Here is a 22,363-nt window from a genome sequence, read left to right on the forward strand (position 1 = left end):
TGCTTCAGTATTTTGAGCATTGTTTCAATTTGATTGTAACTGTATTGATATATTGCCTAAAGTCTATATTAATGTAGGAAGCAGTTTCCTTGCACTTTTAGTGTCACAGAGATCTACATCTACAGCAGTACGTTGTAGCAAGTGGCGAAGTCTTTGATAACGCCACTCAAAGTTGCTAACTATACCTCCGAGAAGGACAAAGGCAGCCACTTCATGGATCCGCTGTCATCTGCAATTTATTCTTTGTCACATACGACCCCAGCTTTCAAATATATCACTATCCCATCATCATTGTTGGATCAAAATCCTGGATCTGCCCACCTACCAGTATTGGGGGAGTAGTTTCACCACACAGACAACAATGATTCAAGAAAGCTCACCCTCAGTTTCTTGAGGGCAGCTATGGATTGCCTGTCAACCTTTCCAGTGATGCCTGATTTCAAAAATGAATAAAAATAAACTCTTGGCATAAATGTATGGTATTACGGTAAGTAATATTTTACTTTAACATACAAGATGCACTGCAGGAACTCACCAAGGTTCCTTAGACAGTATCTTCCAAACCCACAATTGCTACCAACTAGAAGAGCAGCAGATGCCTGCGAATGCCACAACCTGGAGGTTCCCCTCCAAATCATTCACCACCCTGACTTGGAAATATATTGCCATTATTCACTGGTTCAAAATCCTGGAACTCCCTCCCTAACAGCACTGTGGGTGTATCTACACTTCAAGGATGGCAAGGGTTCAAGAGGTCAGCTCAGCACCACCATCTGAAGGTCAATTGGATTGGTGGGTGATGACCTGATGAAGGGGCAGTACTCCGAAAGCTCATGCTACCAAGTAATCCTGTTGGACTTTAACTTGGTGTTGTGAGACTACTTAATAGATATATTAATGAATTACTTAGCCTTAATTGTGAGACAATTAAAAAATATCTACTTAACTAATCAGGCTGGTTTCCAAAAATACTGGATTAGGTTTTATTAAACTGACTTCTTTCAATTTTGCAGAAAATGCTTAAGAACATGTTAATGTTCGTGCTAAAACTAGTTATTTTGAAACTAAAACAGAGGGTACTGAATTAAGGACAGTGGTGTAGCTGAACTGCAATGCTCAACTTCAGTTATAGATGTCTCTTGCACTGACTCTTTCATAAAAAACAGAAATGTAGACTAAATGATACAATTTGGAATATCATGCTTGATCTTCCCATAAATTAATTAACTGAGGCTATGAGAGCTGGACAGAAACTGAGAAAGACATAGGTATTGTGAATTGGAAAGTGTGGTACATTTACAGTGACTGCATACCACAGTGAGTCATCATAAAATAGCTATAATAAAAGCATATATCGTTAAACAGTGGCAAATTTTTCTGAAAATGTTCTAGTCTTGAAGATTGACCTGGTACAACAGACATCAATATGCTAACATTGCACTAAGGCCTCATTTGTGATGCATTGGCCCTGAAAGTATGGCAGGGAAGTCAAGTACATCACTGATTTCCTAATTTACAGTTCTGCATGTTGTTTGGTGGGTGACTTTTTATGTGAATATAGGCCCCTTGGGGCTTGAATGTGCAGTCATCTCCTTGATGAAGTGACTATCTCTTGTGTCCAATATGAATTAATTCAGGCAGGCAATTAAAATCTGATTCCAGGTGGGTGTTAGCTGACAGTATTAAGCTGTTCATTAAATATGCTGTTAATTGGCATTGACTTTGCAGTCCTGGAAATCGTAAATCAAGGCTTTATGTGAAATGGCATTACCCCAAATGAAATTAGGACTTTTCTCCTTCAATGAACATGTTGCCATAGCTACCTTTTCTAATGGGAGGACTGTGTATCCACAAAAGCACAGATTTGCAATGATCTTTTGTGTAGGAACATATATAACATGCAAATGTGCTTTTTAAGTATTATGTTTAGACACACAAATGCAATTCCTTGTTCCAAGCTTTCTTGTGAACACATCTTTCACCTTCAGAAAATCACTTTTGACTATTGTTTTCATTTTAATTTCAGCAATGTATCTTCCCATCTTCTGTTATCATTTGTCCTAACCAAACATTTCTACTTGTTCCAGTGCGACAGTGTCCATTGCAATCTTCACTCTAGTTTCCTCTAATATGTAGGTCTGAACTACCAGTGCTTTTCTCATTTTCGGTGCTTGGGCAGCATGGCGACATAGTGGTTAGCACTACTGCCTCACAGTGCCAGGGACCCAGGTTCAATTCCGGCTCCGATCACTGTCTGTGTGGAGTTTGCACATTCTCCCTGTGTCTGCATGGGTTTCCTCCGAGTGTTCCGTTTTTCTCCCACAGTCCAAAGATATGCGGGTTAGGTTGATTGGCCATGTTAAATTGCCCCTTAGCGTTAGGGGGATTAGAAGGATAAATATGTGGGGTTACAGAAGTAGGGCCTTGGTGGGATTGTGGTTGATGCAGACTTGATGGGCCGAATGACTTCCTCCTTCACTGTAGGGATTCTATGATTATCACTTGTTATAAAGGAATGCTTTCTATTTGGGAGCTGCATGCATTGACAATTTAACTGTTCAGGTCATTCTTCAGAATGAACCTAACTTGTACATCAGGATAAGTTTTCATTTCCTGAAATATTTGTAAAAAATTATAACTAACAACAACTGTTCTTTCTACATACTGTATTATAGAAGATTATAGAAAATGAAATTGTGAGTAATTCTGTCTTTGCAATAATGCACATTTACGGAATTTATAATTAATTTTTAAATCTTAATGGGAGACTTTACAGACTATTCCTAAATTACGTTTAGATAGATGGGAAATACTTTCACTGCCAATTTCTGATTCTTTCAGATTCGAATCTGACTCCTACTCTGCGTAATATTAACAGAACGTTGGATCTACAATGACAACGATCCAGTCATGCTAAATTTCTAAGATTATTATAGATTATTGATCCACAAAAGATCTTTTTTGCCACAAAAGGTGCATCTTGACAAACCCTGTCATTCTGGAGGGAATAGCAACCAAGCTAATGTAGATTGATGACTTACAGACAACTGGACTATTGTAATGTGAATTCAGTTTCTCTGCTCTTGGGATTTCTTCACTGTGGAAGTGCTTGGAGTAGTGGGTACCCTTGCCTCATCATATAAACATAGATATTTGTTCGGTGCTTGTGGGCCGAAGGGCCTGTTTGTGCTGTAGTTTTTCTATGTTCTATATTCAACCTGGTTTGATGTTTTTGACACACAATGTTTTTGACCAAGTTGATGCACAGAATGGGGAAAAAAAATACGTTAGAGGCTAAAAGTAATCCTGGTGTGGTTTCAAAAAACAGCCCACCTAATTTTCAGAGTATGCTTTGAGCTCTTTTCCTAGAGAAGGACGTTTCATTCCTAAAGTTGAAAGATCCAGGTTGTTGTTTCAGAGCAATGATTTATTTTTTACAAAATAAATTCTACAAACTTAGTTACCCTTCATCCTAATCTTTGTTGTCTAACTGGCCAAATGGATCTTTTTATTTTCTTTGAGTCTTGTGCAGATCAGGGATCTCCCCTAAAGATTTCCTTTAAAGTTGCATTTGTATCCTCAATCATAATTCAAAATTTGTAAGTTTTTCAAAATTAAACCACAAGGTGCAGATTACTTTTAGCTATAATTCAATTTTATATTCCTATTGTGTAATAGTGACAATGTTTTTGATTTACACTGGCAGAAAAAGCTTTAAAATGGGAATTTAATGTCAAATATTCAATGTTGATGCAGCATTTGTGTGATACCTAAATCAAAATTGCTTCTTAATAGCATGTTTGATTTGATTTATTATTGTCACATGTATTAGTATACAGTGAAAAGTATTGTTTCTGGCGTGCTACACAAACACAGCATACAGTTCATAGAGAGGAAAAGGAGAGTGTACAGAATGTAGAGTTATAGTCATAGGGTATAGAGAAAGATCAACATAATATGAGGTAGGTCCATTCAAAAGTCTGATGGTAGCAAGAAAGAAGCTGTTCTTGAGTTGGTTTGAACATGCTCTTGGACTTTTGTATCTTTTTCCCGATGGAAGAAGGGGGAAGAGAGTATGTTTAGAGTGCGTGGGATCCTTGATAATGTTGGTTGCATGTAGTTTTTGCAGTCTTGGATAGAGCAGGAATCATATAAGCTGTGATACTACTGGAGAGTATGCTTTCTATGGTACATGTATAGATGTTGATCAGAGTCATTGCGGACATGCCAAATTTCCATAGCCTCCTGAGAAAGAAGAGACGTTGGTGCGCTTTTTAAATTATGGCGTTGGCGTGGAGAGACCAGAACAAATTGGTGATCTGTTCTCCCATGAAGCTCTCGACCATTTCTACTTTATTTCCGTTGATGTAGACAGGGGCATATCCTCCATTATGCTTTCTGAAGTCAATGACTATCTCCTTTGTTTTGTTGACATTGAGGGAGAGATTATTGTCATTATACCAGTTCACCAGATTCTGTATCTCTTTGCTGTACTCCATCTCATCATTTTTTGAGATCTGACCCATTACAATGGTGTTATCAGCAAAGTTGAAATTCGAGTTGGAGGGGAATTTGGCCACGCAGTTGTTGGCATAAGGGGTATAGTCAGGGGTTGAGGACACAGCCTTATGGGGCTGTGGTGTTGAGGATGATCGTGGAACAGGTGTTATCCTTATTGATTGCAGTCTGTGGGTTAGGAAGTCTAGGATCCAGTCGCAGAGCTGAACCCCATGCCACGGAGTTTGGAGATGAGTAGACTTGTAGGAATAATAGTGTTGCAGGTTGAGCTGTAATCAATACATAGGTGTCTTTGTTGTCTAGGTGTTCTAGGGTTGAGTGCAGGGCCAAGGAAATGCCATCCGCTGTGGACCAGCTGTGGCAGTAGGCAAACTGTGGTGAATCCAGGCAGTGTGGAAGGCCGGAGTTGATTCGTGCCACGACTATCCTTTCGAAGCACTTCATAATGATGGATGTCAGAGCCATTGGACAATAGTCATTAAGGCATGCGGCTTGATATTTCTTTGATACTGGAATGAAAGCCATCTCCTTGAAACAGATAGGGACCTCATATTAGTGTAAAGAGAGGTTGAAGATGTCTGCGAATACTCCTGGCAGCTGGTCCGCACGGGTTCTGAGTGCTTGTCCAGGAACCCCATCCGGGCCAGTTGCTTTCCGTGGATTGACTTTCGAGAAGTCAGTGGTGGTGACCTCAGGTACAGGTTTGACTGAGACTTCCAGGGTGGAGGATGTGCTCTTGCTGACCTTTTGTTCAAAACGGGCATAGAATGTGTTGAGTTCTTTGTGGAGGGGTGCAATGGTGCTGGCGATTTTGCATGTCATCATCTTGTAGCCTGTTATGTGTTGCAGATCTGTCTTGCATATCATGATAGGTGAGAAAATGCAATTCAAAATACTGCGAACAGTAGTTAGCTGTTTATGCAAATTGCAGATGCACAAAATGGACATCACCAAATAAAGTTTTCAATTAATGCTTTCCCTCTAATCATGAATGTTTTTGTTCAGAAAACCTATTTGGTTTGTATTGACCATGATTAAATGAAAATTCTAAGTTAGCTCCATTTATTTTACTAAATTAAAAGTTCACATTTTGACCAAAGAACAAGCTTGATAATGTTTTGCAAAATGTAGCAAAATATTGGAGATCCATAACTATTTTAATTTTTTCCCCCAAAGTCTCCAAGTGTTTATATTGCTGCATGCATGTTCTTTTAATGATTGTGAAAATTTTACTAAGTGAGCAATAAGGAATGTTTGAGCAAGATATTGAAGCTAAAGCATTCCATGGTTTTGACTTGCTCTCAGCTGAAGTTAAAGATTCATTTTCTGACTAGAGCAACTGAATTCACTTCTCAGCAGAACATTATTCTGTAGAATTCAACAAAGAAACCTCTAATGATCTCTGAATGATCATCATTGGATTAAGTTGGTTTCTTTATCTTTTTTGAATCTCTGTAGGTTGAGTGTATTGATCTGAAGTTTATCATCCCAAATATTTGTTTATCCTTTTCAGGTTCCTAAAATTCCGAATCTCTACCAAGTTTACTTCATACGTTTCAGCAATGACAGCTTTCCCAATTTTAGCATGTACAGTGAGGTATCTCATGTTTCCACATTTACAAGTTTTTGCCAATTTATTTATCACAACTTTGGCCTGTTAACTACATGCAGCAGCTGAAATACCTTAGCTTAGTGAACAGATGTTAGAATAGGTTGCTGAAGATCACTTTTGTGAGCAAGCTTTGTTCGCTAGATTCGCACACAATGAAAGTGATATGATTATGGTATTAAGGAAATACAGCAGGCTTATTGGATGTCTAGGAACCCCTAGTTTACAATGCTGGATAGAGTGTTTCAGAGGTTAGAAGATGTTATTCATTTTTTTAACATTATAGCATGAGTTGAAAAAGATGATATAAATGATGATCAAAGCTGAATCTATTTGGTTACAATTGAATGAGAAGGAAACTGTTATTGCTACGATATTATAAATTGCTGAACATGGGAAAGAAGATAGAGAAATGACTAGTACGTAGGATGTTGGCGGAAGGCAATGTAGTATTCAGTCTTGATGTCATGCATCTGCGAAGAAATAATTTCTGATTGCATGCTCGTTAATATTTTTGAAAATAAATAAAAGTTGAGCCAAGGGTCTGGAGGGTTGTCAAAGTGACAGTTGTTGAAATGGGAAAGGATCTATAAAGAAAGAACAAACTTACATTGATACAACAAACTGTCACGGCCTCAGGATATTCCAAAGTACTTGAACGAAGTATTTTTGAAGTGTAGTCCCGATTGAAATATAGGTAAAGGTGCCAGCCAAATCATGCACAGTAAGATGCCGCAAATAGAATGTTTACAAGATAATCTACTTTGCTAATCTTGATTGAGGGAAATGATGCACATGATTTTTGGACATCTTCCCTGCTCATCCATGAGCATTTATGCGGGATCTTTAATGTCCATAATCAAGCAGACTATATCTGGTAAAAATTAAATAAATCATATGTTCATTTTTAAAATTCTTTCACGGAACATGGGCATCGCTGGCTAAACCAGCGCTTATTGCTATCCGTTAATATTTTGTGGGAGATGATGATGAGCTGCCATCTTTGACCACTGCAGTTCATGTGCTGTAGTTAAACTCACAGTGCTGTATGGGCATGAGTTCCAGGACTTTGACCTGTGACAATCAAAGAATGATGTGGATGTGCCGGCGTTGGACTGGGGTAAACACAGTAAAAAGTCTGACAACGCCAGGTTTTAGTCCAACCGATTTATTTGATAGTAAACTCACAAGCCTTCGAGGGGACTCCCTCTTCTTCAGGTGAATGGAGAGTTCTGGCCTTGGACAGAGCACATAAAGCACAGACAGTTTAGAGATTACTGATTAGAATGCGAATCTTTACACCTACGACATAGTCGCACTATCTGTAACCCCCGTGACTTGCCTGGGTTTGCAAAACCTCACTCACTGTGCTGTCTGGAGACAATACACATCTCTTTAACCTGTGATCAGAGCTCCTTCCACACACATTGTCAGCCACTTTAGGACTTGAACAGCAGGTTAGGTGTAAAGATTCGCATTCTAATCAGTAATCTGTAAACTGTCTGTGCTTTATGTGCTCTGTCCGAGGCCAGAACTCTCCATTCACCTGATGAAGAGGGAGTCCCCTCGAAAGCTTGTGAGTTTACTATCAAATAAATCGGTTGGACTAAAACCTGGTGTTGTCAGACTTTTTACTACAATCAAAGAATGGCAGATGAAGGTCATTTGGCCTATTGTGTCCGCACCAGGATATACTTTGAAGTTAGGGTAACGTAGCTTGGAGGGGAAGTTGCAGGTGGTAGGGTTCTCAAGCATCTCTCACCCTTGTTCTTCTTTGTGGTAGCAGTTGTAGGTTTAGAAGATATTTGCAAAGGGTCCTTGATAAGTTGCTGCCGTGCATCTTGCAGATGGTGCATATTGTTGCCACTGTGTCAATGTGAAGAGAGTGAACTTTGAAGGTGGTAGAAGGGATGCCAGTCAAATTTTGTCCTAAATGGTATTGAGCATTTTGACCCAGTACAGGTGGAGTCAGGCAAGACTGTTATTGCACCAGCATTCTTTTCTATCTTCCTCGTCGCACATTCAGCTTTCCATCTCGATAAAGCTGCCTGCCGCAAAGGAGCTACTATACAGGACGAGCAGGAAAGTGTTCAACCTTTCCACCTCCCATCTAGAACCAAAACCTCCCAGTTTCTGTCATCAAGCTGCAATATTCTAACAATGCGTGCGTATGCACACGCTTGGAGGCAAAGCTCCAAACTATTATCGATGTAATCATGGAGGTGCATTACAGAATGGCATTTGGGCTAAACATCCAGAAGATAATGTCCTCTACTGGCAGCAACACTGTTTCCTCGCTGCCGCCACCAACAAATTGTGCATATCTTGGGAAAATAACATATTTAAACTTTATTTTGGTGATCCTGAACTTTCCGCAGCGTATCATTACACAGCTGCTGCATTTGCTGCAGGACCGATAAAATTAATTTGTCTTAGTTTTGCAACTGTTTTTTGTCATGGGCCTAGTTTTGCCATTGCAAGTGATGCACTTTTAATTTGCCTACAGGGGCCCTTAGACTTCTGGCTCTGCCTGCTGTCTTTGGCAAGGCTGTGGCAGCCTCCCAACATGTCTGTCACCTGAATTTGCTGCTGTCACCAGGCAGGTACCTTCAGTCTCCTGGAGGTGTTGGATGCTACCTTTTGTGTGCTGAGCTTACCACCCGACCAATTAGACCATTGAATTTCGAAATAATGGCACAAGGGTTAACACCTGAAGTGTAGGGTTGGAACCTGGAATTCATCCGGGTTCCTGAACTTTGAAAATCTGGCCATGAATTTCATTGAGGATTCTTAAGTCTGATTAGTTGAAGAACCTGGCAGCACCGATGTCTCAGATTCCCTATAGACTGTTTCACATAATGATAATTAGTTTCCATTCAAAGACCAGCAATAAATCTGTGAGCAACTATCAGTATAATAAATACTTTGCCACAACCCATGACCTCTGACTTCTGTTTACTGTCTTGACTACGTAGTTAAAATTTTATTGATTTACCACTTATCTCTAATAGGACGTATCCTGTCTCTAATAGGACATATCCTGTGCATTAATTCTAATAAGTCTCCATTGATTTTAATCAATTTAATTCTTGTTTCAGTGCCATCATTGAGTATATGTATGGCCTATTTTTCTGCCAGTGAGATATTTTTCACTTGTCCATATTAAATTTATCTGCTGTTCTGCTCGTCTAATTGTATTAAGACAGTTCATAATATATTTTTTGAATTATATCCTCTACTTCAACCAACATTGCATATTATCTGCAAATTGGGCCACAAGACATTGATTTTTTTTGGGTCTAAGTCAGCAATGTGAATTAAGAAGTTTAGTGGACCCAATATCATTCCCCATTGCAGTGCAACTCCTATAGTAAAGGACAGTTTTTTTCCGTCCCTTTAACCAAATATTTTTCCTAAACCACACCCACAATTTGCTTAGAATCTTCACAGCTTTGAGCTCAACTTGTACGTAGCCTTTCGTGTGGAAATTATGCTAAATACCTTTTAGAATTTGAAATAAAACATTTTGTTGTTGCATCAAAAAAACCAGGGAGGTTGATCAGGGAATATGTTCCAAGCTTGAATGCTTTGATTTAAATTATTATAGTAAAGGTAATTTTTATACCACATAGTTAATTCTATTTTTTTTTTACATGGGATTGAACTAAAACCAGTGGGTTCCTTATTGTCTATCTCTGCCTTTTTGAACATAAGAATCATGTTACCATGTTTTCAATTTATTGGTCCCCAGTTTGTAAAAGCCCTCTTATAATTGTCAGTGCCTGTGGTCTCTCTGCGCACTTTGGGAAAAATATCAATTATCTGAGAATTTATTGTTTTGTGACTTTGAGTAGTTACAGTCATCTTTTCTGCTCAATATAACTGTCTTCCCTTTTGAATACTTTAAACAAAACACATTCGGAGTGTTTATTGGCCTTCGTGCATTATGTTTTCTATCAATTTGTACTTTTTACAGGTTTCCACTCTTCACTCTTTTATAATGGAAATACATGCTCACTCATACAGCTTTTTTTTTTCTAATTCTTTCTTTGCCCTTAAAAAATTTGTGTCCTCCAATGAGTCCTATCCCTTCTTTGCAGGATGTTTAGAGAGTTTTTTTCCCCTTTTTTATGATCTAATTAAGCTGTATTTATTTACTGTGAATGTCTCAGTTTAGGTATGTATTTTATCTTCATGCTTACCTGATGCTGTTAAAGTTGTTTCCTCTGATGCTTTCTGAAGCGCTGAATAATCTTTCCCAATCTATTTGTTTAAGTTGTTATTTTATTTAACATGAGTTTTCTTAAAGTTATATACTTGGTTTCTGATGTAGAATAACCCATGTTGAACGTAATCTGTCTTTGGTTGCTGTTTCTGTGGGTGCTACACATTTTTTCGAAATTGGATCATTTATGAGCAAGAGCCTGAGATGAACACAATCTTGGCTTCCCTAATGCAAAGGGCCATATTCTGATTTTTGAATCGTTTGGTTTTTGTACTCGGTTGATTCAGGTGACATATTTAAATGCTTTGTTTTCCTATCATTTCACTCAATGAATCACCTTAAGCTGATCTTGATCTTTTATTTCAGAGATGTTTAACCAGACAGGTTTAACTGTTTCTCACTGGAGCATTTATGAAGCTTTTTTTTAACATGTTTAACATCATCACCTGTCTTTCAATCTATGTTGTCGGAATGTAATCTTCATTTCCATTTTCTAGGTTCAGCTAAGATCTTGATGTTTCCCATTGTTATTTCCAAGTGCCAAGCTATCCACCCACCCACCAGATTCAACTTTTACAATTTTTCTAGCATATGCGCATAAGATAGGCTGGATTATTGTCAAAATTGCAAGTGTCTTTGCCCCTGAAGTCAGGCATATTTATCTTCACACTGATCCTCCAGTTATCCAGCTTATGAGGATATGAAATCCATATTCCAAATTGAGGGAAGTGAATATAAAGTTGTGAAAATAAAATGGTTCGTGTAACGGGCAGATAAATGGAGGTTAGTTATTTCAAAAAGCTGGCAAATTAACTCCTGTCAATTTGTGCCTTTTGCTACAGTTCCACGTGGGAACTTGCCTTTAAGTCTTTGCCAAAATAGTTTTGGAGATTAGTATGCCTCCTTTACACTGTTACCATACCTACTTCTGTATTGGTCATTTCATTATTCAGACTGTTGTAATGGATTTGACTTTAGTGTTATGTGGTACTTTATTGCCAACATTTTTTATTTAAAAATTACTGAAAAACTGATCTTTGTCTTCACCTGATATCCAGTCATTTCAGAGGCCAACATGGAATTGTAATCAGAAATTTTCTTGCTGGTTCTTTGTGTCAGTCCCCCACCCTTCTCTTAGCGCATGGTCATTCAGTCTGACTGTCCCCCATAACGGGAAATCTTCAACTGTCATCACTTGCTAACAAGTATGATTTCCCAACGTAGAAACTCTATGTTACTCGTCATGGGTTCTGTGAGTCCTTGCATGACTGGTGAGCATCTTTGCCCACACATTTGGTATGTATTTCCAGGAGGTGGGATCAGCTCTTGAACTCTAGATCAATGGTATCCTTTTCTCAAGCTACTTTTCCAGGCTCCCTTTTGGAGTTGGGTATCCTCGATGAGTTGTGTCCCTTCAATCAGGAGGTTCCTCCAAGTAGGTCTGTTCTGAGCAAGGGTCTCCCAGTTGTTGACATCAATGTTGCATTGCTTTACGTAAGCCTTCTGGGTATCTTTGAAGTTCTCCTTTATTCTCTTATTTGGGAGCCTTCCACAAGCTGAAAAAATTTCCTTTGGCAGTTGGGACTCTGACATCCTAAGCATGTGGCCAGTCCAGAGGAGTTGGCTTTGGATGATCATGGCCTAGGTACTGGTGCCCTTGGCTCCTTCTAAGACACTGATGTTGGTCTGCTTGTACTTCCCGCTGATGGAGAAAATCTGCCTCATGCAGCATTAATTGTACCTCTCCAGGGCCTTGTGGTGGTGTCTGAACGTAGTCCAACTTTCTGAGCCACGTAGAAGAGTTGGGAGGACAACTGCCTTGTATGCGAGGATCTTGGTGTCAGGACGAATGTTGCAGTTATCGAAGACTTCTAGCCCTTGGGTGTCTGAATGTGGCGTTTGTGGATTGGACATGATGTATGATGGGTGGCACAGTGGTTAGCACTGCTGCCTCACAGTGCTAGGGACCTGGGTTCAATTCCCAGCCAGTCTGTGAGGAATCTGCATGTTCTCCCCATGTCTGTGTGGGTTTCCTCTGGGTGCTCCTGTTTCCTCCCATTGTTCAAAAGATACGCTGGTACGGTGCTTTGGCCATGCTAAATACTGCCTCAGTGTACTCGAACAAGCGCCGGAGTGTGGAGACAAGGGATTTTCACCGTAACTTCTTTGAAGCGTTAATATAAACCTACTTATAACTAATAAATTATTTTTGTCAATCTTAAATGGCTCTCCTGGTAGAAGAGATATTCCATGTTTGGGAGGGTTTCTCCATTGACTTTGATGGAGGAAGAGATTGGATCTTTCCCTAGGGCAGATTGGTAAAGGATTTGCGTCTTCTTGAGGTTCAGACTGTGACTGATCCTTTGGTATATTTCAAGCAGGTGTCAAGCACAGTTTGGAAATTCTTTTCTCAGAGAGGTGATGTTATTCATGTACTAAAGCTCCATGAGTGATGTCATTTTCTTGGATTTCCACTTGTTGAGATTGAAAAGTTTTCCATTCATCCTACGGATGATGTCCACTCCACTGGGAAGCTTGTTCTTAACAAGGTGAAGGATGGTGGCAATGGAGAAAAGGGTGGAGATGCTAACACACACTTGCTTGATTCCAGTTTTGACCATGAAGGCTTCTGTCTTATTTCCGTCAGTGAGGACTATCGCTGACACCTTGTCATGGTGGAGATGGAGGGTGTTGATGAATTTCTCTGGGCAGCAGGCTTTTGTCAGGATCTTCCATTGCACTTTCTGACTGACTGCGTCAAAAGTCTTGGTCAGATCGATTGAAGGCCATATAGTACGGTTGGTATTGCTCCTGGCATTTTTCAGAAGTTGTCGAGCAATGAAAATCATGTCTGTTGTTGCACAGTGATGAGCACTGCTGCTTCAGTGCTGGGGACCCTGGTTCTGTATGGAGTTCGCACATTGTCCTAGTGTCTGCATGGGTTTTCTCTGGGTGCTCTCGTTTTCTCCCACAGTTGAATAATGTGTCGGTTAGGTGGATTGAACGGTGCGGGAAGGGGTGCTTTGTGCATCAGCAGACTCATGGTCCTTGACAGAAGGCTGGTCCAGTTCCAGTAGCAAGGGATCCTTGATGACTAGGAATCTCCCCAATGCTGCAGCCTTCCTTGGTCATCACAGCCTTGATATCACCTGATCTGACATTGAGGACTTGTTTTGGATTGCGCTTTGTCTGGTTCTGCCCTCCGACCTCACCATTATGGGTGACTCACCCAGGAGTTTAAGATTTTCTATGGCATTGCTCTTGTGATCAACGGGATGCCCAAGCCCCTCCAGCACGGCAAAGTGGTATTCCAAGGAAAGGCCCATAATAGGAAATATCTTTTGATTAAACATTTTGATTTGGCTTCAGTTCCAAAAGGCAGTAATCAAGAAGGTTCTTAAAATATCCCTTTATGAACTATTGCTTCTAATATTTTTAAGGGATAGATGACAAATAATTGAAGTGAACGTGACACAAGGTATGAGACAAAAAAAAATAAATACTGGAAAAAGTCAGCATCTGGGACAAATATAGAGCTCATGTTTTGAGTCTGTATGACTCATTGTGTTGTCTTCACTGTTTCTTGTTACGTAAATGTAAAATCTTGCTTAATAAATTCTACTTGATTCATAAATGCTATTTATTCGTACCTTGTGTGTCAACTGAGGATTTGAATGTTAGAAATAAAAAATTCTGATCTTGGTTATGTTGGTCCCATGCATTTGAAGTAACCTCTTGATTTCCTGCAAGTTTAAGAAAAATTAATGGAATTGAATCTGGGTTCCTGGTGCTGTGAAGCAGCAGTGCTGACCACTGTGCCACTAGGATGCACCAAGAACTGCTGCCTTGTGAACCATAAGAAGAACAAACAAAAGTACAGCACAAGAACTGCCCCTTGGCCCCTCCAGGCCTGTGCAGATCATGATGCCAAACTAAATTTAAAAGAAACCCTTCTGCCCTTACACGGTCCATATTCCTCTATTCCCTCCCTATTCATGAACCCATCCAGATGCCTCTTAAATGTTGCTAATGTGCCAGTTTCCACCAACTCCTCTGGCAGCGCATTCCAGGCAGCCACCACCCTCTCCGTGAAAAACTTCCCCTGCACATCTCCCCTTCCTTAAACTTTCTCCTTTTACCTTGATCCTGTGTCCCCTTGGAATTGACATTTCCACCCCAGGAGAAAGCCTCTGATTATCCACCCGGTTTAATCTTATCATAATTTTGTAGACCTCAATCAAGTCTCCCCTCAGTGTCTGTTTTTCCAATGAAAATAACCCTAGTTTATTCAACCTCTCCTCATAGCCAACACCTTCGAGGCCAGACAATATCCTGGTGAACCTTCTTTGTACTCTGTCCATAGGTTCCACAGCCTTCTGGCAATATGGCGACCAGAACTACGCGCAATATTCCAAATGCAGCCTAACCAATGTTTTATATAGCTGCACCATGATTTCCCAACTCTTGTACTCAGTGCCCCGGCCGATGAAGGCAAGCATGCCATATACCTTCTTAATCACCTTGGCCACTTGTGTAGCCACTTTTAGGGATCTATGGACCTGTATATCCAGATTCCTCTATGTTAATGTTCCTAAGGGTTTTGCCATTTATAGTATAATTCACACCTAAATTGATCCTCCAAAATGCACCACTTTGCATTTGTCCGGATTAAGCTCTACAAGTTGTTTCTGTGCCCAAGTCTTCAATCTATTTATATATCCTGTTGTATCCTCTGACAATCTCCATGCACTATCAGCAACTCCACCAATCTACATGTTGTCCTCAAACTTAATAACCAGACCACCCACATTTTCCTCCAGATTGTTTATGTATGCAACAAACAACAGAGGTCCCAGCACTGATCTCTGTGGAACATCACTAGCTATAGATCCCCATTCAAAAAAACACCCTTCCACCACAATTCTGTTTTCTATGACCAAGACAGTTCAGTATCCATCTAGCTAGCCCACCTTGAATTCCATGTGATTTTTAGTTTTTGTACTAGTCTACCATGTGGAAAGTTGTCAAATGCCTTACTGAAGTCCATGTAAACTACTCTCACCACCCTTCCCTCATCAATTATCTTTGTCATCTCTTAACAAAACTTAATCAGGTTGGTGAGATATGATTTCCCCATGCAAAAGCATGCTATCTGTCACTAACTAGTCCATTTTCTTCCAAATGTGCGTATATCCTGGCCCTCAGTATCTCCTCCAAAAGCTCCCCTACCACTGACATCAAGCTCACGGCCTATAATTTCCTGGATTATCTCTGATTCCTTTTTTAAACAAGGGAACAACATTGGCTTTTCTCCAGTCCTCTGGAAACTTGCCTGTGGTGAAAGAGGATGTGAAGATATCGGTTAAGGCCCCAGCTATTTCTTCCTTTGCCTCCCACAGTAACCTGGGATAGGTCCCATCAAGCCCCGGCGACTTGTCTGTCTAAATGCAATTTAGGATACTCAACACTTCCTCTTTTGATATATTGACATTCTCTAGAGCATTCACACATATATCCCTGACCTCATCATCTATCATGCCTTTGTCCTTAGTGAATAGCGATACAAAATACTCATTAAGGATTTCACCCATCTCCTGCAGCTCCACGCATTACTTCCCTCCATTGCGCTTGAGTGGGCCTACTCTTTCTCTTGCTTCTAATATTGAACTTCATTTGCCCATTCCACACTTCTATCAATAACTGCTTGCAGCCCTTGGAATAGAGACCATAAAAATGTGATGGACATTATTCTCTGGTCCACCACTTAGAGTTTTTCTCGCTGGTGGGAGGCAGTTTGGCTGTTCTCTGGATTTGCTGCTGTTGGTGGGATTTCCCTTTGAAGTCATCTCACACTGCTGGGAAACCTGTGGTAGGGGGTACGCTGCGGGCTGGACTAGAGAATCCTGCTGGCTTAAATGGCCAGACAATGTCTCACTGAAGAGTTTAATTTTTGTTTTTGATGCCTGATTACTTAAGAAAATGTTTATCGTGTTTCGTAACAATTTTACCCAGAATTCAAAACCTGAAATGAGTTTGAGTTAATTAGCTCTTCAGGAAATTCAGCCATTCTTGGTTTTCAGATAGTAAATTCAAAATCTGTGCCCTGAATCCATACATTCAAAAGATAGACCTATTTCAATATTTAAAAATTATCCTTCGCTTCTGAATTTTTTTAGAATTGACAGATGTAGATTTCATCAAATTTGAAAAAGCTTTAGAACTTTGGTAAACTTTTCTGTCAACTATCTAATAAGTATAATTTTGAAAGTTTTGTTTTGCATGTATAGTGTTTTTAAAAAATGCAGTTTAGAGTGAACATTAATATTTCAAAACTATTCTTTAATGTGAATAGGCACAGGGGCGCATGGTGGCACAGTGATTAGCACTGTTGCTGGGTTTCCTCCAGGGTGCTCCAGTTTCCTCCCACATTCTGAAAGACATGCTGGTTAGGTGCATTGACCTGAACTGGTGCCGGGCTGTGGTGAATAGGGGAATTTCACAGTAACTTCATTGCAATGTTAATGTAAGCCTTACTTACTACTAATAAATAAACTTCAGATCTGATTTTGTTATTGCTGACCTATGATATTTGTTATTTAGCAGTACAGTAATTGTGTTTGTCTTCTCCAACAATCCCTTCCCTCTTTTCTTTATTTAGGAATTTCTGAACACGGTTTTTGAGAGGTTAAAACAGTTTCTGGAATGTCGTAAGTACATTTATAGTAAACAGCAGTAAGTTTAAGATTTGTTATGTGGAGTTGCATTTTGCATGCTACACGGAAGAACAAAATAAGTCAAAACGCTGCCAGTGATGACTTACATGCTGTCTCCAAGTTCAGTCTGCACACTATCTTGGATCCCACTTTCAATGCACTGTTGTCCTTAAACAACCCTCTCCCCCCAACCTTTGCACCTCATTCTTCAACATTTAACTCTTTACACACATTTCATTCATATTCATATTTGTGTTTCTTGAAAATTTAGAATAAGAAAATGTTGTGGCTCGTAATAGCAACTGTTAATTCATTCAAGAATAGAAATATTCTTAACTGTAGCAATCCAAAAATGGTGGGGAGTTGGGCCTTTCACTAAAACTTGCACTTTATTCTGGCTTTAAGTAAAATTACTTTATGACTCATTCTGCAATTTAGGTAGTTCAATGCAGTTGTGAATAATTAATTTATAGACATTACGTGCAGAAAAAAGTGACAAATTATATAAAGTTATCCACTTTGGAAGGAATAATAGTAAAAGGGACTGTTATTTAAATGGTGAAAAATTACAACATGCTACTGTGTAGAGGGACCTGGGGGTCCTTGTACATGAATCACAAAAACTCAGTTTGCAGGTGCAGCGGTAATCAAGAAGGCAAATGGAATGTTGGCCTTTATCGCGAGATGGATGGAGTATAAAAGCAGGAAGGTTGTGCTGCAATTGTACAAGGTACTGATGAGGTTGCACCGAGAGTATTGTGTATAATTTTGGTCCCCTTATTTAAGAAAGGATACATTAGCTTTGGAGGAGGTATAGAGAAGGTTCGCCAGGTTGGTTCTGGAGATGAGGGGGTTAGCTTATGAGGAGACATTGAGTACGAAGAACAATATAGCACAGGCCCTTCGGCCCTCCAAGCCTGTGCCACGCATTGGTCCAACTAGATCATTCGTTTGTATCCCTCCATTCCCAGGCTGCTCATGTGACTATCCAGGTAATTCTTAAACGATGCCAGCGTGTCTGCCTCCACCACCCTACTTGGCAGCGCATTCCAGACCCCCACCACCCTCTGCGTAAAAAAACATCCCTCTGATATCAGAGTTACACCTCGCCCCTCTCACCTTGAGCCCACGACTCCTCATGATCGTCACCTCCGACCTGGGAAAAACCTTCCCATTATTCACCCTATCCATACCCTTCATAATTTTGTACACCTCTATTAGGTCTCCCCTCATTCTCTATCTTTCCAGGGAGAACAACTCCAGTCTACCCAATCTTTCCTCATAGCTAAGACCCTACATATCAGGCAACATCCTGGTAAACCTTCTCTGCACTCTCTCTAAAGCCTCCACATCCTTCTGGTAGTGTGGCGACCAGAATTGGACGCAGTACTCCAAATGTGGCCTAACCAGTGTCCTATACAGCTGCAACATCAAACTCCAGCTTTTATACCCTATAACCCGTCCTATACAGGCCTTTTTACACAGATGGTAGTGGGGGCCTGGAATGCGCTGCCATATGCCTTCTTCACCACGTTCTCCGCCTGTGCTGCCACCTTCAGGGATTTGTGGACTTGCACACCTAGGTCCCTCTGTGTTTCTATACTCTTGATGGCCCTGCCATTTATTGTATAGCTCCCTCCTACATTAGTTCTTCCAAAATGCGTCACCTCGCATTTATCTGGATTAAATTCCATCTGCCATTTCTCCGCCCAATTTTCCAGGCTATCTATATCCTGCTGTATTGTTCGACAATGTTCATAACTATTCGCAAGTCCAGCCATCTTTGTGTCATCCGCAAACTTGCTGATAACACCAGTTACACCTTCTTCCAGATCATTTATATATATCACAAACAGCAGAGGTCCCAGTACAGAGCTCTGTGGAACACCACTAGTCACAGATCTCCAGCTGGAAAAAGACCCTTCCACTGGCACCCTCTGTCTCCTGTGGCCAAGCCAGTTCTTTACCACCTCACCTTGTATCCCATGAGCCTTAACCTTCTTAACCAACCTCCACGAGGGACATTGTCAAACGCCTTACTGAAATCCATATAGACTACATCCACGGCCCTTCCTTCGTCAACCGTTGTTGTCACCTCCTCAAAAAAAAGTCCACCAAATTTGTAAGGCATGACCTCCCTCTTACAAAGCCATGCTGTCTATCACTAATGAGACTGTTCCGTTCTAAATGCGCATACGTCCTATCTCTAAGAATCCTCTCCAACAACTTCCCTACCACGGATGTCAAGCTCACCGCCTATAATTACCTGGGTTATCCCTGCTACCCTTCTTAAATAACGGTACCACATTCGCTATCCTCCAATCCTCAGGGGCCTCACCTGTGTCCAGTGAAGAGACAAAGATTCCTGTCAGAGGCCCAGCAATTTCATCTCTCGTCTCCCTGAGCAGTCTAGGATAGGTGCCATCAAGCCCTGGGGATTTGTCAGTTTTAATGTTCCCTAAAAAACCTAACACTTCCATTTTCTCTAATGGGTCAACACCTCCCTCTGGGACACTCCCAGTCAACACAAACCTCTCCTTTGTGAATACTGATGCAAAGTATTCATTTAGGATCTCCCCTATTCCCTTGGGCTCTAAGCATAATTCCCCTCCTTTGTCCCTGGGAGGTCCGATTTTTTTTTTTCCCCGACAACTCTTTTGTTCCTAACATATGAACAAAATACCTTAGGATACTCCTTAATCCTGTCTGCCAAGAACATTTTGTGACCTTTTTTTGCCCTACTAACTCCCTGTTTGAGTTCTTTCCTACTCTGTCTGTATTCCTCCAGAGCTCCATCTGTTTTCAGTTGCTTGGACCTAACATACACCTCTCTTTTCTTCTTGATCAGATCTTCAATTTCCCTGGTTATCCATGGCTCTCAATTCCTTCCTTTTTACAGGCACATGCCTGTCCTGCAGCCTTATCAACTGTTCCTTAAAAGACTCCCACATGCCAGACATGGACTTGCCCTCGAACAGCCTCTCCCAATCAACGGCCACCAATTCCTACCTAATCTGGCCATAGTTAGCCTTTCCCCAGTTTAGCACCCTACCCGTAGGACAACACTCATCCTTGTCCATTACTATCCTAAAGTTAACAGAATTGTGGTCAATATTTGCCACATGTACCCCTGCTGAAACTTTGACGACCTGACCGGGCTCATTTCCCAGAACTAGGTCCAGTATAGCCCCATCTCTAGTTGGGCTGTCTACATACTGTTCCAAAGAACCTTCCAGTACGCATTTTACAAATTCTTCTAGACTGCCAGCCCTAAGCACTTTCCAATCTATACCAGGGAAATTAAAATCTCCCACTACAACAACCCTATTTTTTCTGCACCTATCCAGAATCTCCTTACATATCCGTTCCTCCACTTCCTGTGGGCTGTGGGTGGCCTGTAGTACACCCCCAACATAGTGATTGTACCCTTCCTGTTTCTGAGCTCCACCCACAGCGACTCATTTCATGACCCCTCTAAATTGTCCACCTTTTGCACTGCTGTAATATGCTCCCTAACTAATATTGCTACTCCCCCACCTGTTTTAGCCACTCCTCTGTGTCGCCTAAAACACTTATACCCCGGAATATTCAGCTGCCAGTCCTGTCCTCCTTTTAACCAAGTCTCTGTCACCGCAACCACATTCAAATTCCACGTAAGCATTAAGGCCTAAAGCTCGTCTGTCTTACCCGTTGTGCTCCTCGCATTGAAGCAGATGCACTCCAGACCTCCTGGCCCACTGAGGTCATCCTCCTCCAGAATGCTCTTCTTCTTAGCTAGCCTTGCCCTGGCCCCCAGCTCGATCCCAGCCTCAGTGCATACAAACCTATTGTTTTGATCCCCACCTCCCCTCCACATTAGTTTAAACGCTGCGGAAACATTAGCAAAACTCCCAGCCAGGATATTTGTGCCCTTCCAGTTAAGGTGTAACCCATCCTTTCTGTACAGCTGCCAACCTCTCTTGAAGACTTCCCAATGATCTATGAATTTGAAACCCTCCCTCTTGCACCAGTCCTTTAGCCATGCATTCAATTGTAGAGTCCCCCTGTTCTTAGCCTCACTAGCACTAGGCACCAGGAGCAGTCCAGAGATTGCTACCCTAGAGGCCCTACTTTTTAGCCTAGCACCCATCTCCCTGAATTGCTCTCGTATGACCCCCCTGCTCTTTCTACTTACGTCATACTGGGTAGACTGGGCCTGTACTCATTGGAGTTTAGAAGGTTGAGGGGAAATCTTATAGAGACGTATAAGATAATGAAGGGGCTAGACAGGGTAGAAGCATCGAGGTTATTTCCACTTACAGTGGAAACAAGAACTAGGGGGCACAGCCTCATAATACGGGGGAGTCCATTTAGAACAGAGTTGAGGAGGAACTTCTCCCAGAAGGTAGTGAATTTTTGGAATTTTTTGCCCAATGAAGCAGTAGAGGCTACCTTGTTAAATGTGTTTCAGTCACAGGTAGATAGATTTTTAGCCAATTAGGGAATTGAGGGTTCTGGGGAGCAGACGGGAAAGTGGAACTCAACCTATTATCAGATCTTATTGAATGGCGGAGCAGGCTCGAGGGGCTAGATGGCCTACTCCTGCTCCTATTTCTTGTGCTCTTATATTCTTATTCTCCACTGCATTTCCCTGTCTTCTGGAGTAACTTTGAAATTCCAACTTGCTAACAGCAAGAGCTCCCTGCTGTTGTATGATGGGGGTATTCTGCTTATGCTTTGATTGTGGTGTCTCACTGAAGACCTGCGTAAGGCAAAATATAAATTGGTCAGGTTTGGCTTTTGAATGAAGCAGAGGCTTTTATGTAAGATATCAATTGACACATACAATTGATCATAACTTTAACTTAATAGCTACATTTGATGTTTTGTGAATAAGTTTTTAAAGTTTTTCCAAATTGAAAACTTTACTGAGCATCAGAATCGTCATTCATTTCGGGAAAAATTGGTGACTAAAGGTATTTGAAATTCTTATTTCACTTTGGCCAGCTTTCCCCTCTAAGCAAATCTGTTTGAATCCTACTGAGCACATTTATTTATGACTCAATTAACTATAAGAAACATTTGCACCAGAAATAAATTTGGATGAGATTAATCATGACTCAAAAGGCATTACAGTTTGATCATGATGGAAATCTTTTTAATATGGTGTGCTGACTCCTGTCGTGATAAAACCCGCGAACACAGTGGAATTCCTTGATAGTTAAAGGGATCCAACTAGATAACTATTCCCAAGAAAAGTTCACAAAGAAAAGTCGAAATAATTGTTGACTCACGGTAATGGAATTGGATCAAATGTGG

At 40.8% G+C, this 22,363-nt stretch overlaps 1 protein-coding gene across 3 annotated transcripts in view; it reads left to right on the forward strand.

The window, feature by feature from the left end:
• Positions 1-22,363, forward strand: part of ipo11 (importin 11) — a 593,411-nt gene that overhangs the window by 147,322 nt on the left and 423,726 nt on the right. For all 3 annotated transcript variants that reach the window (XM_080186460.1, XM_080186476.1, XM_080186468.1), the window contains exon 8: positions 17,011-17,059. In XM_080186460.1, the coding sequence (XP_080042586.1) occupies positions 17,011-17,059 (49 nt within the window). The remainder of the gene's footprint in view (positions 1-17,010; positions 17,060-22,363) is intronic.

This window comes from Carcharhinus amblyrhynchos, chromosome 1 (assembly GCF_965287045.1).
Source record: "Carcharhinus amblyrhynchos chromosome 1, sCarAmb.v2.hapA, whole genome shotgun sequence".
Taxonomy (NCBI): Eukaryota; Metazoa; Chordata; class Chondrichthyes; order Carcharhiniformes; family Carcharhinidae; genus Carcharhinus; species Carcharhinus amblyrhynchos.